This window comes from Vigna umbellata, chromosome 1 (genome assembly GCF_029865625.1).
Source record: "Vigna umbellata cultivar VRB3 chromosome 1, Vumbellata_1.0, whole genome shotgun sequence".
NCBI lineage: Eukaryota > Viridiplantae > Streptophyta > Magnoliopsida > Fabales > Fabaceae > Vigna > Vigna umbellata.
The window spans coordinates 34791211-34805683 of record NC_142165.1 but is presented as its reverse complement, the minus strand read 5'-3'; the positions used below and the strand labels follow the sequence as shown (position 1 = coordinate 34805683).

The window sequence follows — 14473 nt, the reverse complement described above, 5'->3', positions numbered from 1 at the left end:
GGCTAACTTAATTTGCTTTTTGCAAACCAAAATAGGATGAACCACCCCGCATTGTCATTCTTGTAAAATACTCATAGTCATTACCCATGAGTATTATATCTATTTAGTATTCCTAACAAATATTGGTAGGTAGGAATTATTTTATAATTCTTATATGGAATTTAAATGAAGGAACATAGAATTGTTTTTTTTTTTTCATTTAAATGAGTAAGGTTAACTGATTTTTAATAAGGTTAATTATCTTTAAAGTCTCTAAACTTATATACAAAATTAGAATTTATCCTTATCTCAAACTTTTTAATACATTTTGATTTTCAAACTTTATAAATGGATAAATATAATCCTTTTAACATAATAAAGTTAACTCTTTTTTTAACGTTTTAAATGATCTTCCAACTATTTGACATATTCCAACTTTACTGTGTAGAACACTATTTAACACATAGTTGTGTTAAAATGTATAAGTTTAAGGAGTAGAAAGATGCTGGACCCTTTTCAATATAAGTCTTACAGTAAGAATTTTTTTTTATTCTAAATCCTATCAACTAATTATTTTTAAGAGAGTTTATTAACGAGTACGATAAAATTAAAATTTTTACAACATTTTATTTATAACTTTCTGCAGCTTAAAATTAAATTATTTTGTTTTGTTAGGACTCGATTTTTTTTTAGAATTCTTTTCATTTCACATTAGCATGTTCTAATAGAAATATGTTTATAAAACTAAAAATTTTAATTTAAGAACGAATAACTATCAGGCCACATTGATGACGCTTCTGGTTTACCATAACATTACTTTATATGAACATGAATAATTTGTAATGTATGGTGACAACTCAATGAAGTTAAACAGCCATTTCTCGATTTGAACAGTCTTTTCTGTCTTGCACACCAAGTGTTTCAAAAAATTCCTCAAGTAATTTCTTTTAAATCTTTTATTCTCTATAATTGTGTTTACTTTCCCTTTTCATAGCATACATAATTTCCTGTGATTATTCAATTAAGGTATGATAGAGACTATACTTACTCATTATTCTGTTATTTGAACAAGTTGGTAATCTTATCAAAATCCCAACATGGAACTCAAATAGCAAAACGATTGGTCACAGCAAATAAAAGTAGGATGCACTTTAATTACATCTATATCTTTATTTGAATTATATTTGAGTGGTCATTCAAAAGAAACATCATTCCCTGTCCAAAATTGAGATGTTATAACAAGGTGGTTTAGAAACCCCATCCAGTATAGGATGGCATGATCCCTTTTTCGGTATAGATGTTCAGTTTGTGTTATACAAAATATATCACCCAAATTTATGTGCATTGATATCGAATTATGCACTAACATTTTAAACAAAAACCAAACCCTGTGCAATAGATGAAATTCAGAATGGGTGCACAGACACATGATAAGAATCAAGCTCTTGCAATTTTGGCAGAAAGGCATGCATCTACGGCTTCTCCGACAGTAAGGAAAACCCATTCTTTTCCAATCTTGTCTACAAAGTGTGCCAGCTTAAGCTTGTGGATTACTAGCCACCTTGGATTCACCATAGCTAACTGTAAAAACAACATAACACCAAGTGTTAGAACATAAAGGTTTGGCCAACCCTGTGTGCAAAAATATTAACATTACAATGTAATACAATACCATGTCACTTCAACACTTTTACTAAATATTGGATGAGTAAAACTATACAATAAAAATGGTGAAATCAAGCTAGAATAAAATGGAGACACTAAATTCAAAGAATGTAATTAAATCCTTGGTGGCCTCACTTCTACTCCACGGGAAAGCAATCTCTTGTGCAGTTCCTCAAGTGCTAGAATTCCAGAAGTGTCAACATTCATCAGGTCTGTTAAACAGAATATCAAAGGGTCAATGGCGTAATATCATCAAATTTTGTTGTGCATTTTCTGTCACTGAAGTTCTTTAGATCTGAAAAATGTTTACAGAAACTCACTAGTCATGTCCAGAATTACTGCTTGGACTCGACCCTTGGTGGCTTCTTTAGGGTCATCTTCATCTTGCGAAACCCACTTGAGTATTCTGGAACAAGTGAAAAAATTCATACATGGTTCTAATTTGGGCTAAAGCCCTCTGAAAATCATTTGTAAATTGCTTGCCTTTCTCTGACAAAATTAGCATTTGCAAAGCAGAGTGAGCCAGAACTTATGCGAATCACTGTGATGCCTGGAGTGCTTATGGCCATGGGATATTGAGTAACATCACAGAAGGCTTCTGTTCTTGGAACTCTACCCAGAACTTCTATTCCTGGTCGAATTGATTGAATCAGTATCTTTGCAAACGAAATTATCACCTGCACAGTAACAGGAAATTGTCACATAATTAGAATACATTGTGTAAAGTTTATTGCATTTGAAAATCATCATCTTTGGTAACAACAACTACTTTAAAAGTCACATTTTCATTTTTTTTTTGTTTCTCTCTACAATAACAATGAAGTCTTTTCTGACTGAGGTCTATTTTATGTCTCTAATCAAAGAAATAACAGCACATAAAGTACAATAAAATAAGGGAGAGAAAATTTATTTTATTTTTCAGCAGGATCATGAATGGAGAGTGGTGATTTCCATTGGTGCAGCAATTGAAAGAAGTTTAAATGGTCAATGACTTACTGCAACAAGAAGGCCAATCTCTACTGTTGCAAACAAGACCCCAAGAAATGCACCAATACAGGCAAGAAAGTCCAATTTGTCAACCTTCCAAATATAGCAAGCCTCACTTAGGTCAATTAATCCAGGAAGAGCAGAGAGAATGATAGAGGCAAGGATAGCCACAGGGGTGTAGTATAAGAGCCTTGTAAACAATTCCAGGGACAAAAACACTGTAACAGCCATCACAATATTTGACACTGCTGTTTGACATCCAGCACTAAAATTCACTGCAGTTCTTGAGAAAGAACCTGAAATTGTTCACCAAGAAACTATAAACAACTTGGTGCACCAGAAACATAAGTGGAGCTTTACAAATTAATTGGCAAAAGAAATCACCCGTTGCTACATAGCATGAAGTCAAAGATCCTGCAATGTTCATGAAGCCCATTGATAACATTTCCTTGTTTCCATCAAGATGGTATCCCTTAATGGAAGCAAAAGATCGACCAACCGCTATAGCTTCCTGAATCAGAACATGAAGTTACTCAACTGGGGAAAAAGTAATAATAAAAATTTGGAGAAAAGAAGAAAATGAATTGACTTACAGTCAGTGCTATAACTGCACAAATCAAACCAATTTTAGCTGCTTGTCCAACATGTGGACCATGGAGTTGCAACTGGTGCAGTGAACTTGGATTCAGACCTCCTTTAACATGCTTTATTATATTAACACCATGTTTATCAGCTCTAGACATATATACGATCAAAGTTGATAGTATAACTGATAGAAGGGGAGCAACGGCAGGCAACCAGAAAAACTTTCTGTTTCTTCTGCCCTGATATCAGCAGTTACATCACATACATCAATAAAACTTAAAATTTATCAAAAAGGTAGTGAGGTGGGTAAATAGCAGAAATTTAAGTACTTACAATAAAACGGGTAATTAGAATGAAAATCAAGAATGAACATCCGAGGACAAAATTCAGAGGATTCCACTGTGAAATAAATAAAGAATGATGTCAGATATTAGCTAGAAGTTCAGCTAAATATAAGTTACAAGGATTCAAGTTTATGGATAAGAAACTTCGTAACTTTTATATGATTGTAAGTGAAATTTATCAGAACATGAAAAGCGAAAGTAAATCCAACTCACTTTTTCTCCCGAGGCAATTTGATGATGTAGTGACTTATAAACAGATGCCAAAACTGATACTACATCTGTTTTGGAGGTAAAGTGACTAATCCCCAGCAAACCTTTGAGCTGCTGAAGACCTATAATGACGGCAGCGCCTGCCATGAATCCAACTAAGGCAGCATGCGAAAGAAAATCCACAAGAAAACCCAACCTGCAAGTGTTGAAACATAATGAAAAGTGAGAACTACTAACTAGGGGAATGCTTGATTTCTTTCTCATGTTTTTACTTTAAAAAACTGTTTTATAACACAATTCCATGTTATTCATAAATGATTTGTTATTCAAAATCTATTATGTTTTGAGAATTGTTTCATAAATGATGTTTTCTCGTTTTCTTCTGTTTTGTGGTCTTAGCTCAAGGGTGAGTTATCTGGTGTTACATGCCGTAAGTCATGGACTTTGGTGTGATAATAGTTTCTGGAAACAAAAACTTTCATAAACTGATGAGGAAACCACCTGAAAACACCAAATGCAGTTTGGAAAATTCCAGTGAAGAAAGTCACAGTAAAGACAAGATTTCTGTAGGCATGAGCATTGGCAACAGGATCTTCCACTTTTGGAACCAGAGAAGATAACAGCATTGACACCACAGCCACAGGTCCAATTGCAATTTCTCTTGAGCTCCCCATCACAGCATAAATAAGAGGAGGAATAACACTAGTATCTGAATGGAACAAAACAAAACAAAACCAACAATGAAATTTAAGAAAGTAGATGTTAATCCAAAAAACAAAAGCACATTTTTCTTTTTTTCTATTCTGGTTATGCCAGCTTCTGATGTGATATATCAGTAACAGAGTAGACTTAACCCAGGTACTTACACAGGCCATATTCAGGAGCAACTTTTGCTAACGTAGCATACCCTATGCTCTGCAATATTCAAATGAGAAATTAAAGAATGAAGGGAGAATATGTAGGGGAATGTATTCAATTTCCATTGCATGCATTGCACTGAGAAAAGGGAAATAACATCGGTGAACTAAGTACCTGAGGTATGCTGAGGCTGGCAAGAGTTAAACCAGCCAAGAGATCATCTTTGAACTCAGAGGCTTTGTAATCTCTTAACCAAGTAATGATAGGGAACAGATTCTGAAAGCATGAGAAAGCACGTCCACGGGAAGTTTTCCTCTTGGATGAGAAGCAGAATTTGTTCCCATGAGGCAGAATGGTTTCTTTGACAGAAGTAAATATTTTTTCCCAAAGAGGGGGTGGATTGGGAGAATCAAGCACCCATTGGGACCTCTCTGTCTGACCATGTTCCTCAAGATGAAAGACTGCTTGTTCTCTCATATTGGAACTTGGAAGCTTCAATGCATGGTTGGTTGAAGTGTTTGGGTGAACTTTGGTCAGCTGTACTTATTGTACAATCTTGTCAGTTAAATACAGCCAACACCACTCCTTCTTTTGACATACGGGGGTCAATTTACTTTGATGATTGCATGAAAGGGGTAGCAGAGAGGTGATAGAAGGCTATGCTGGAAGAGGCATTGTTGTGACACCACCTTCATTGGTTTGTGTCAAAAGTTGTGACTGGTTGGCTCGTAGTATATAGAGTATATAGAGTATATAGAGACCCCTTTAATGTGAATCCATCACAGAGCATCTATTCCTACTTATGGGTAAAATTTTCTCTCAGGATCTAGCTAAATTTCATTTCTAGCATCATTTCATTTTGCATGTAATGGAAGGGGAATATAGACAATTATATGTGGTTGGTACCTCAAGCTCTAGGATAATAAAGCTAATAGTTATCATTGTATGGACTGCAATAATTCAAATAAGAATTTCATGTGAATATCAACAAGTGGTCGATTTTAGTGTATGGATTTGGATTCTTTAATTAAATGGTTAGAACTTTGAATCCTAATTTATGCATCACCCAGATGATTATTTTTATGATATGTTTGATTAAGACGAAAGAAAATGCATAGAAAAGAAAATTCAGACGATTTTGTTTTTTTAGTTGAAAAAAATAAAAGGAAGAGAAAATTTAACTTGTAACTACTGCTTCAAGTTTCATAATTTTCTTCCTTTCTTCTCTTTCTTGCTGTTATTCCAATTATTAGCCAAGTGTCTTCATATTTGTAGGAAGAGATTAAAATGAAGAATGAAAAGAAAAATACCCCATAATGCGTAGAAATACAAAGGATTTCATGAGAACTGGAAAAGGAATAAAAATCGTGGCAGCCATTGTTGTCAGCAGTGAAAGAATCAGAATTTTCGATGTATTTTCAGATAAAAAATCAATGCCAGGTCGACAAGTATTCACAATCATTGCATCATATATTCATTGTAGTATTTGAAATTTTACAGTGGAACAGAATTTGTAATTTTAAGAACTTTTAAATATATTTAATTTAAATTTGTAACATCCCAAAAATACAGTACAAAACTATATAATAGAATAATCACATTAATTAATAATTCAGATCAGTCTTTACACTAAAATAAAACCGAACGTACGTTTACGGCCGAACGTCCTTACAAAAAAGTGATTGCAAACTATATAAGATAAGCAAACTTGACCAAACGGTTTACAAAATCTATACCGAATGGTCAAAATAACTCAAAAGGGGAAAGGTGATCGAACGACCACCTTACAATAAACTACACTAATAACCGAACGTCCTACTCTTCAGTCTTCACTTCTAACTCGACAAAATTTTCTTCTTCCAGCGCCTCTTCCAGCAGCTCATCTCCTTCTGCTCACATCCACACGGATGATCATTGCAATGACAAAGACGGACGTACCAAACAAGATAGGACAGGAAAACACAGGGTAAGCTTATATAATTTAATTCAAGTATAAACATATATTTCTCACATTCAAACACATAATATATTTTTCATCATACGTTTCAAGCAAGGCCTAATACTAGACTGACTGTCCGAACTGTATGAAATTTGTGTAGCTACGACGTTCGTGCACCCGGGTGATGTAGTAACTAAAATACCCTCATCAGCTGCCACCCGAGGTTAGTCCTATCTATCCAAAGTAACCCTAAGGACTAGGACCTCCTGCCGTTCCCACACATGACCTACTCCCCTCTACGTGAGGACGAGTACTCACGGAACATCAGGATGAATCGCCAGCTTAGCATAACCACATTCATACTTTACAATTTCAATATTCATTCATGAGTCGTTCCTCCCTGGAACGCTCATTCATAATCCACAACATTTCATCCATCTCATATTTTCTTCATCTTTCATTATCAATCGTTTAAATTCCATCTTTGTTCAAGGATTATCAAGGACATCAAATACCGTACGTTCCACCCTCACTCAGAACTAGGACGACACTTGGAACGAGTCAGAGAAGTCTCCCGTTCCAGAATAGAATAAGACCGAGAGGGTTACTGTCAGGTTGAGGAAGAAACCGAGCACCTCTATATGTCACAAGAACGAACGTTACTTATACCATGAGTCAGTTAAATGAACTGACTCTCGTGAGCTCAAACCAACACTTCAAAGAACATGTCAAGTACTAAAGCTCTAGACTAGAACCAATGAATGTAGACACGTCAAGACATTTAAAGAACCATACTTAGAATAATTCACATATAGAAACCTAATGCCAGTCAATTACCGAACAATGTAGAGGGAAATTCTATTGAAGTTGGACGAACGCTATTTTCCTCAAGATAGATTATAAAGAAACGAGCCCGAATGATTGGTGTAAGACCGAGCACTACTAACTTATAATAGAAAGCTTGATAAATATAATAAGATTTTATCATAATAGTGTTTAAAAATAACTAAAATATACAAATACATATATTTATAACATTTAAGTTTATCACAGAATACTCAGATGCAACTACGCTTGGCCGAATGCTCAAGCATAGTATTACCACACTAAGACGCTCGTCCTCAACTAGGATTCTTTCCAAATGAAAGAATCCAATTTCAACCTAGTTTACTAGAAACACCGAACGGTCAAGGACCGTTCAGTACCGAACGTACACTTTCATAGTGGAAATTCATACCAGAATCATTTATCTTCAGCTCATTTCTTAATACAAAACTTCGTAACTTTATAAATTCATATCATAATCAATTTTCATACTTCGTACAATCCATATCATACTAATTAATCATATTCCATATAAACAAGCATATCAGCATTCATACGTTATATACATTCAACCACTTAGCAACATGCATTCATTATCAACGAACGTGTAAACGAACATACAATTAAATTAGATAAGCTTCCCTTACCTCTGAGCGTGAACGATCGTCCTAGTGACAGAATACGGTTCGTCTGACTACAGATCCTTCTACCCTTACGTTCCACAACTCTTCAAACTAACCAAACAGCAAAAAAAAAAAAAAAACCAATAATGGTTCAGACAAGATAACAGCATGCAACCGGTACTTGGTTTGCATGTACCAGAGAACGAACGGCTAAGGAAAAGAAAAACTTACCAGTTCAGAACTCGAAACTGTTCAGTTCAAACTGAAGCTCTGGACGCTGGGAGTGTTTCTACGGTGCCTGAATGGAGATCGGAGTAGAGAAAGGGTGAGTTTTGGTAGAGAGAAGGGAGAGCTTTTTAGAGAGAAGGAGGAGAAATGAAAGATCAGAGTTTTGGAGAAGAAGGTGCATGCAGAGAGAGTGTGACGTAAACTTTCAAAAACTCAGTTTTGCCTAAAACGAACGTCCGCTCATCTGCTGACACCTGCATTCCACTATCTGATTTTCGGATCCTCGTTGCTTGACACCTGGCGTCCGTTCAGAGGGGTTTTGGGTGCGTTTTTAATGAGGTCTGACAAAATTATTTTTATTTTAAGTTATTTAATTTTTTAAATGTTCAGTTTTGATAAGATAATTTAAATATATTAAATTTTAATTTTTTTATTTGAAAAGAATATTTTGATTACCATTAAGCACAAAAATATCAAATATAAAAAATAATATTTCAACACTGCATACCACAATAAAAAAAATAAACATTATATACTTTAATCTAACATAACATAGTTGACGTTCATTAAACATTGTCCATTTTGTTTTCTTTTATAGTATACTTCGGTTAGAGAATTTAAACGCATTTATACATAGTATACATGATGGATTAGGTTTTGATTAACTGATGTGAACCACAGGGAGGATCTTTAGTGTTAGAAGTTTGAGAAAAAAATTTCAAAATTTAGTAAAAGAAATGGAGACAAAGATATAGTCAAGAAACGGTGTGCTTATAAAATGGTGTAAAACATCACGTTCTAAATTATAAATTAGGCTAAAAAACAATTAATTAGGATATCTAGAACGAAAGTTATGAATAAAAGATAAAACTAGACAAAAATTGAGATTCTATAAATCGAGAAAAAGAAAGAAAAACAAAGAGACAAATATAAACAGAAGGAAAAAATCACTCTTCTACAGGAGACAACACACAAGGATGGAAAGTCCTTTGATACAGTCAAAGATTCTTGAATCACTCAAGAACTTAGAAGAATCACTCTTACTAAGATAGAAGGGATAAATCCTAATTTATTTGCATAAAAACTTACTTGTCCGTTTGATGAAAATAGTTAAGCTTATAAGGACTGATGTCTAAGTTTCCAAATTGGACCCTTATTAAAACTTGAAAATAAAGGTAGCAAGAACAAAATATATATATTTGGTGTTTGAAACCTTTTTCACCTACTCAAGTGTTTACACTCAACAGATTGGCTTTTACTCTAATGAAACTCTCTTGCCTTTCACCACTCAAATTCTCCTTGGGTTCTTAGGAAATTCAAGAGATTATGGCCACACAAAAAAAACCACCAATATGTGCATGATAAGGCTAGGTCGACAAAGAAGAAGACAAGGCTAACATAACAATAAAGGACTAAACGAAAATTGGTAAACAAGAGAATTAACAACAATCCTTCAAGAACACCAATATATTACCTTATGACAAATTGCTCTCAAACATGAATCATTCAACCTAATATTTTTTTAAATGCTATAATACTTTTTTTTACAAGGGCCTAACTTCTACCATGATTCAGCATAAGCACAAATAATATGAAAATGAGGTAATGAATTGGTAAAAAGAGAGAGAATTGTTGATAAGGGAGCAATGTAAACCCAATCCCTGTGTTTTTTGTTTTTGATGATGATAACAACAAAAATGTTTTTATATGATTCTTGCACAACTTTGAAACGTTTTTTATATGCATAACTGCATTTATATGTTTGTGTGTGCTTTAACTGGTTGATTTGCATACTTACTATGGTTATACATGTGTTTACATCTATTGTATGCATACTCATGTTTTATATGACAAAAACCACTTGCACAAACCATATCTGTACGAAGTAATCAATTACAGTGTTTATGTAATCAATTAGTCTAATCAGATATCAGCAAAATGCTTGACTGTAGCAAACTGCAAGTTTTAATCATTACATTATATGCATAATCGATTAAAGCTCGTGCCTTTGCTAACATCTGTTTGCTGAGTGTTGTGATGAGTTTTGAGAAGAAAAAGTTTTCAAAATTTGCTTAAGTGCAATACTTAACCGATTACACAATTTACTTAATCGGTTAAATTTGGTACATATTGAAAATTGTTTGCAAATTAAGTCTTAACTATAATAACGGTCATATTTTCAAATGTTTTGACTTATCATAAATGTATTATCGATTACATTATATGCTTAATCAATTAAATCTATTTTAATATAAATTTGACATAGCACTGTTAAATACTTAACCGATTACATCAATTTCGTAATCGATTAAAATGCGTCAATATTGTGAAAATCTTTTAAATACATATCTTGTGCACTATTTCAAAATGAATATGAGAAAATACAATTTCATAATTGACTTTTGATTGAGTTTTGATTGCAAAAAGCGCCCAAGCTTCATCTTGAAGAATCAAGGATTAAATATGGGTTGATACATCAAGATTCTGTCAAGAAGTGTGCGCAAAGGTTTTTGATCATATATGCACTACTAGAGTGTCGATTGTGAAGATCAGGTTTATCTTTTTCAATCTATAAATTGAGTTTTTGTGCATTTTGTGCTAGAGGAGAGGATTGTATTTGTTCTCATTGAGAGTTGGGATTGCTCTCAAGGTTTCTTAGAGTTGGGATTGCTCTAAGGTTATAGGAAGTTGGTATTGCTTTCTGGGTTGTAAGAGTGTGAGGGTGTTCACCTCTTGTATGCTGTAATCGATTTTGAGTGGGAAAAGAGAGTGCATTGAGAGGTAATCTCTGTATTCTTGCTTGTAAACTCAATCATTATAGTGGTATCCTTCAACTAAGGTTGTTGAAGAAGATTGGATGTAGGCTTGGCCAAACCAGTATAAAAATTTGTGTTGGTTTTTCTATCCCTTAAACTCTTTCACTGCATTATTGTTTTATTGTCTTATGTGTTAAAGATCATTCTAAAGATTTCCAGAAAGATATTAAAGGAAAGTATTTTCATTAAAAACCAATTCATCCCCCCTCTTGGTAAGAGAAATAGGCCTAACATTTCTTACAAGAAGGATAAGATATTACCAATTTGACGTTTAAACCCTTAAACTGAAGCTCTGAATACCACATAATGTGAACCACATTTACAAAAGGATTGATTGATGATCTTTAGGGTTAGAACCTTGAAAAGAAATTTCAAAATTTAGTAAAAAAATGGGGAATAAAATTTTCAAAATGTCAATATATTGAGCTATAGAACTCCAACTGGGTGTTTCCAAAATGGGGTGAAAGATCACATTCTGAAATACAAATTAGGCTCAAGAAACACTCAATTTGGATGTATAGAACGAAAGTTGTGAATAAAATATAAAATTGACAAAAATTGAGATTTTATAAATCGAGAAGAAGAAAGAAGAACAAATAGACAAAGATAAACAGAAGGAAAAAATCACTCTTCTAGAGGAGGCAACACACAAAGGATAGAAAGTCCTTTGATACAACCAAGGATTCTTGAACCACTCAAGAACTTAAGAGAATCACTCTCACTGTGATAGAAGGGATAAAACCCTAATTTATCTGCATAAAAACCTGACTTATCCATTTGAGGTAAATAGTTAAGCTTATATGGGCTAATGTTTAAGTTTTCAAATTAAGCCCTTATTACAACTTAAAAATAAAGTCAAACTAAAGCCTGCTAATTGAATGACCCAAAGACATAATTTGGTCAACTAATTTAAAAAAAAAAAACTTATAAAACAAAACAGTAGCAAACAATTGATGGACAACACTTGTTTAAGAGTTTCCTTTGCTTTCTTTGCTCTGGCCCTTGTCATAGGTCTTTCAAGTCCTTTAAATGGATCATTTCCCTTACTCTTGGTCACGTCCTCATCATTTAAGGTTTAAAATGGGAGAGCTTAGGTTTTGATTCTTTACCAAAGTCTACACTTCATGAATAGGCTTTGGTTGTTAAGTCTACCGAAATTCAAAATAATCTAAAAATATTTTAAATCAGAAAATAAAGAAATGCTCACCAGTTATAGGATATAACGAAGGCTACACTTCAAGATTAAGTTTCAATTCTTTGTATAATCAAAACCTATTGTGACTATGTTTCAGTTTCCTAAATAACCAAAGCTTTTTGTTGTTTATTATTCAAAATAATTAAAAAGTATTTCAAATAAAAAAGCAAAGGAATAGACTTCAATTCTTCGTATAACTGAAGCCTATTGTGATTACATGCTTCGATTCTTTAAATAATCGAAACCTATTAACCATTAAACACAATAATTAAAAAATATTTAAAATTAGAAGGCAAGAGAATAAGCTTCAGTTCCTCGTATAACCAAAGCCTATTGTGACTATATGCTTCGATTAATGGAAGCTTATTCTTTACCATATGTTTCAATTTGTATTATAACTTAAGCCTATTATTATTATTTTAAAATAATTTAATGTTTTGGCTTCTATGTACAAAATAACAAATCTAGACAAAAACAAAAAAAAACACACCAAAAAGAATTTTAAAGAAAAAAATGTAAATATAAAAATGTGTAACAGAAAAAAAATTAAATTGTATTTCTTAGATAAAATTTAAAATTTCATAATTTGAATAATTAAATCACTTTAATAAATTTTGAATTTTTTAAAATTATAGTCGGTGTACATCCAACAATCAAATAAAGAAAAAAAAAGGAATATACTATGAGTTGTCGTTGGAACGAAAACATACTTTATGGTGATTCTTAACTCAAGGGTTTAACTCTATGGATATCTTTTTCTAATCTTTATTTTTCCAATATGATTCCGATTCCACTTTTTTTCTTTTTTTTTATGTAATATTAATCATTTAAGAAAAAAATGTTACATCTATAGAAAGTTTGTGAACTGGTTACAAGATATGATAATGCTTGTATAAAGATAAATCTAAAAGATATATTAGTTTCTTAAATGTATTTTAGTATATAAAAATTAAGATTAATTATAAAAGATAAATATCTAGATAATAAAGCAGTTGTTGATGGAGCGTGAATCATTATGGTGATAAAAGAAAAGAAAATAAATAGGTAAAGAATAGAAAATAATATGATATAAGTTGTTTGATTGAAAAAATGAAAGTAAAGTTATCTCTATTCTTTTCTTGGTTTAAAAATAGTGAACTAATGAATTATAAACATAATTGATTAAAAAGATAAACCAATAAAGAATAAAAATATATTTTTTTTACAAGAAAGAACGCCTTTCACCGATATGAATGTTGTTTATGTTTATGTTCTAAGAACCTAAAAAATTAAAGTATAGAGTGTTAAAGTTGACAGATGTTTTAAAACAATGAGATAAAATATTTTAAAGTTAAAATAATTCAATAATATTAATAGAATTTCATAAACTCGTCTCATTATCTAAAACACTAACTATCTCTCTATAACTCTTTGTCTGAGTTTCATTTTCCTTCTTTCTCTAAGATTTTTAACTCATTGATCATTTGTTTGACAATCAGGAAGTGCTTAGGAGATCACTGCAGTGTAATCTCCACTTTCCTTCGATCAGATTTCCTTCTAAATCAAGTAAGTTTCGATCAGATTTCCTTCTAAATCGTAAGACCATGCTTAGAAATTTCTTTGCATTTGTCATTTTTGTTCTTTTCCTGGTTCTTTGATAATCTGAGGTCCTAAGGGCTTACTTTGATCACAATTTGGTGATTTGTAGGCATTTCTAGAGTTCCTTATGCTTGAAACAACTAGTGTGCATGTTTAGAGCTTGGTAGCGTGTTTGTTTAAGGTAAGGGGAGCTAATGACCCTCTTGATGCTCTTTTAATTTGAGATTTCATTTGGAATATGTTGAATTTGGTTAAAATGTGAAAAGTTTGATTGCTTTAGTAGAAATTGTGATTTGAATTATTTTCTTTGTTAATTGGTGCTTGGTATTGATATGAATGTATTGATCCGTGATGAATCTGTTTATAATTAATCTTGATTGGTGAATTGGTTGTGATTGTGAAGTTAGTAATAATATGCGGTTGAGGTATTGGGAAAGAAAAACAAATTAAGCTAGGTTATGAGTTAATTTTGGTCTAAAATGGAGTTTTAATAGTTCAATTTAAGAAATGAGGGTCAAAATGAAGATATGGTGATTTAGGATCTGTTAGGTAGTTAATTGAAACTTGGTGGGGTGGTGAATTTACAAAAAATTGATCTATGAGTGTAAAGTAGACCATAGGTGGTGTCTTGAAATGAATTT

General features: G+C 32.5%; 1 protein-coding gene across 1 annotated transcript; it reads right to left on the bottom strand.

Moving 5' to 3' along the window:
- Positions 1-1124: 1124 nt before the first annotated feature.
- On the bottom strand, positions 1125-5471 carry LOC124828640 (low affinity sulfate transporter 3-like). Its single transcript, XM_047301996.2, has 12 exons — positions 4803-5471; positions 4637-4685; positions 4272-4479; positions 3774-3966; positions 3550-3615; positions 3225-3455; positions 3016-3142; positions 2641-2927; positions 2128-2321; positions 1965-2050; positions 1780-1856; positions 1125-1560 (listed from the first exon to the last, which is right to left on the bottom strand). Exons 1-12 carry the CDS (start codon positions 5103-5105, stop codon positions 1417-1419), a joined length of 1965 nt encoding a protein of 654 aa, XP_047157952.2. The 5' UTR covers positions 5106-5471; the 3' UTR covers positions 1125-1416.
- Positions 5472-14473: the final 9002 nt, after the last annotated feature.

What these genes read in the sequence shown, in the direction of transcription:
- LOC124828640 (XM_047301996.2), bottom strand. Translation starts at nt 5,105, where the DNA reads ATGAGAGAACAAGCAGTCTTTCATCTTGAGGAACATGGTCAGACAGAG. An exon ending in TTCATGCTATGTAGCAACGG is followed by an intron (nt 2,928 to 3,015) that starts GTGATTTCTTTT and finishes GAACAATTTCAG; the next exon opens with GTTCTTTCTCAAGAACTGCA. An exon ending in GCTAATTTTGTCAGAGAAAG is followed by an intron (nt 2,051 to 2,127) that starts GCAAGCAATTTA and finishes CACTTGTTCCAG; the next exon opens with AATACTCAAGTGGGTTTCGC.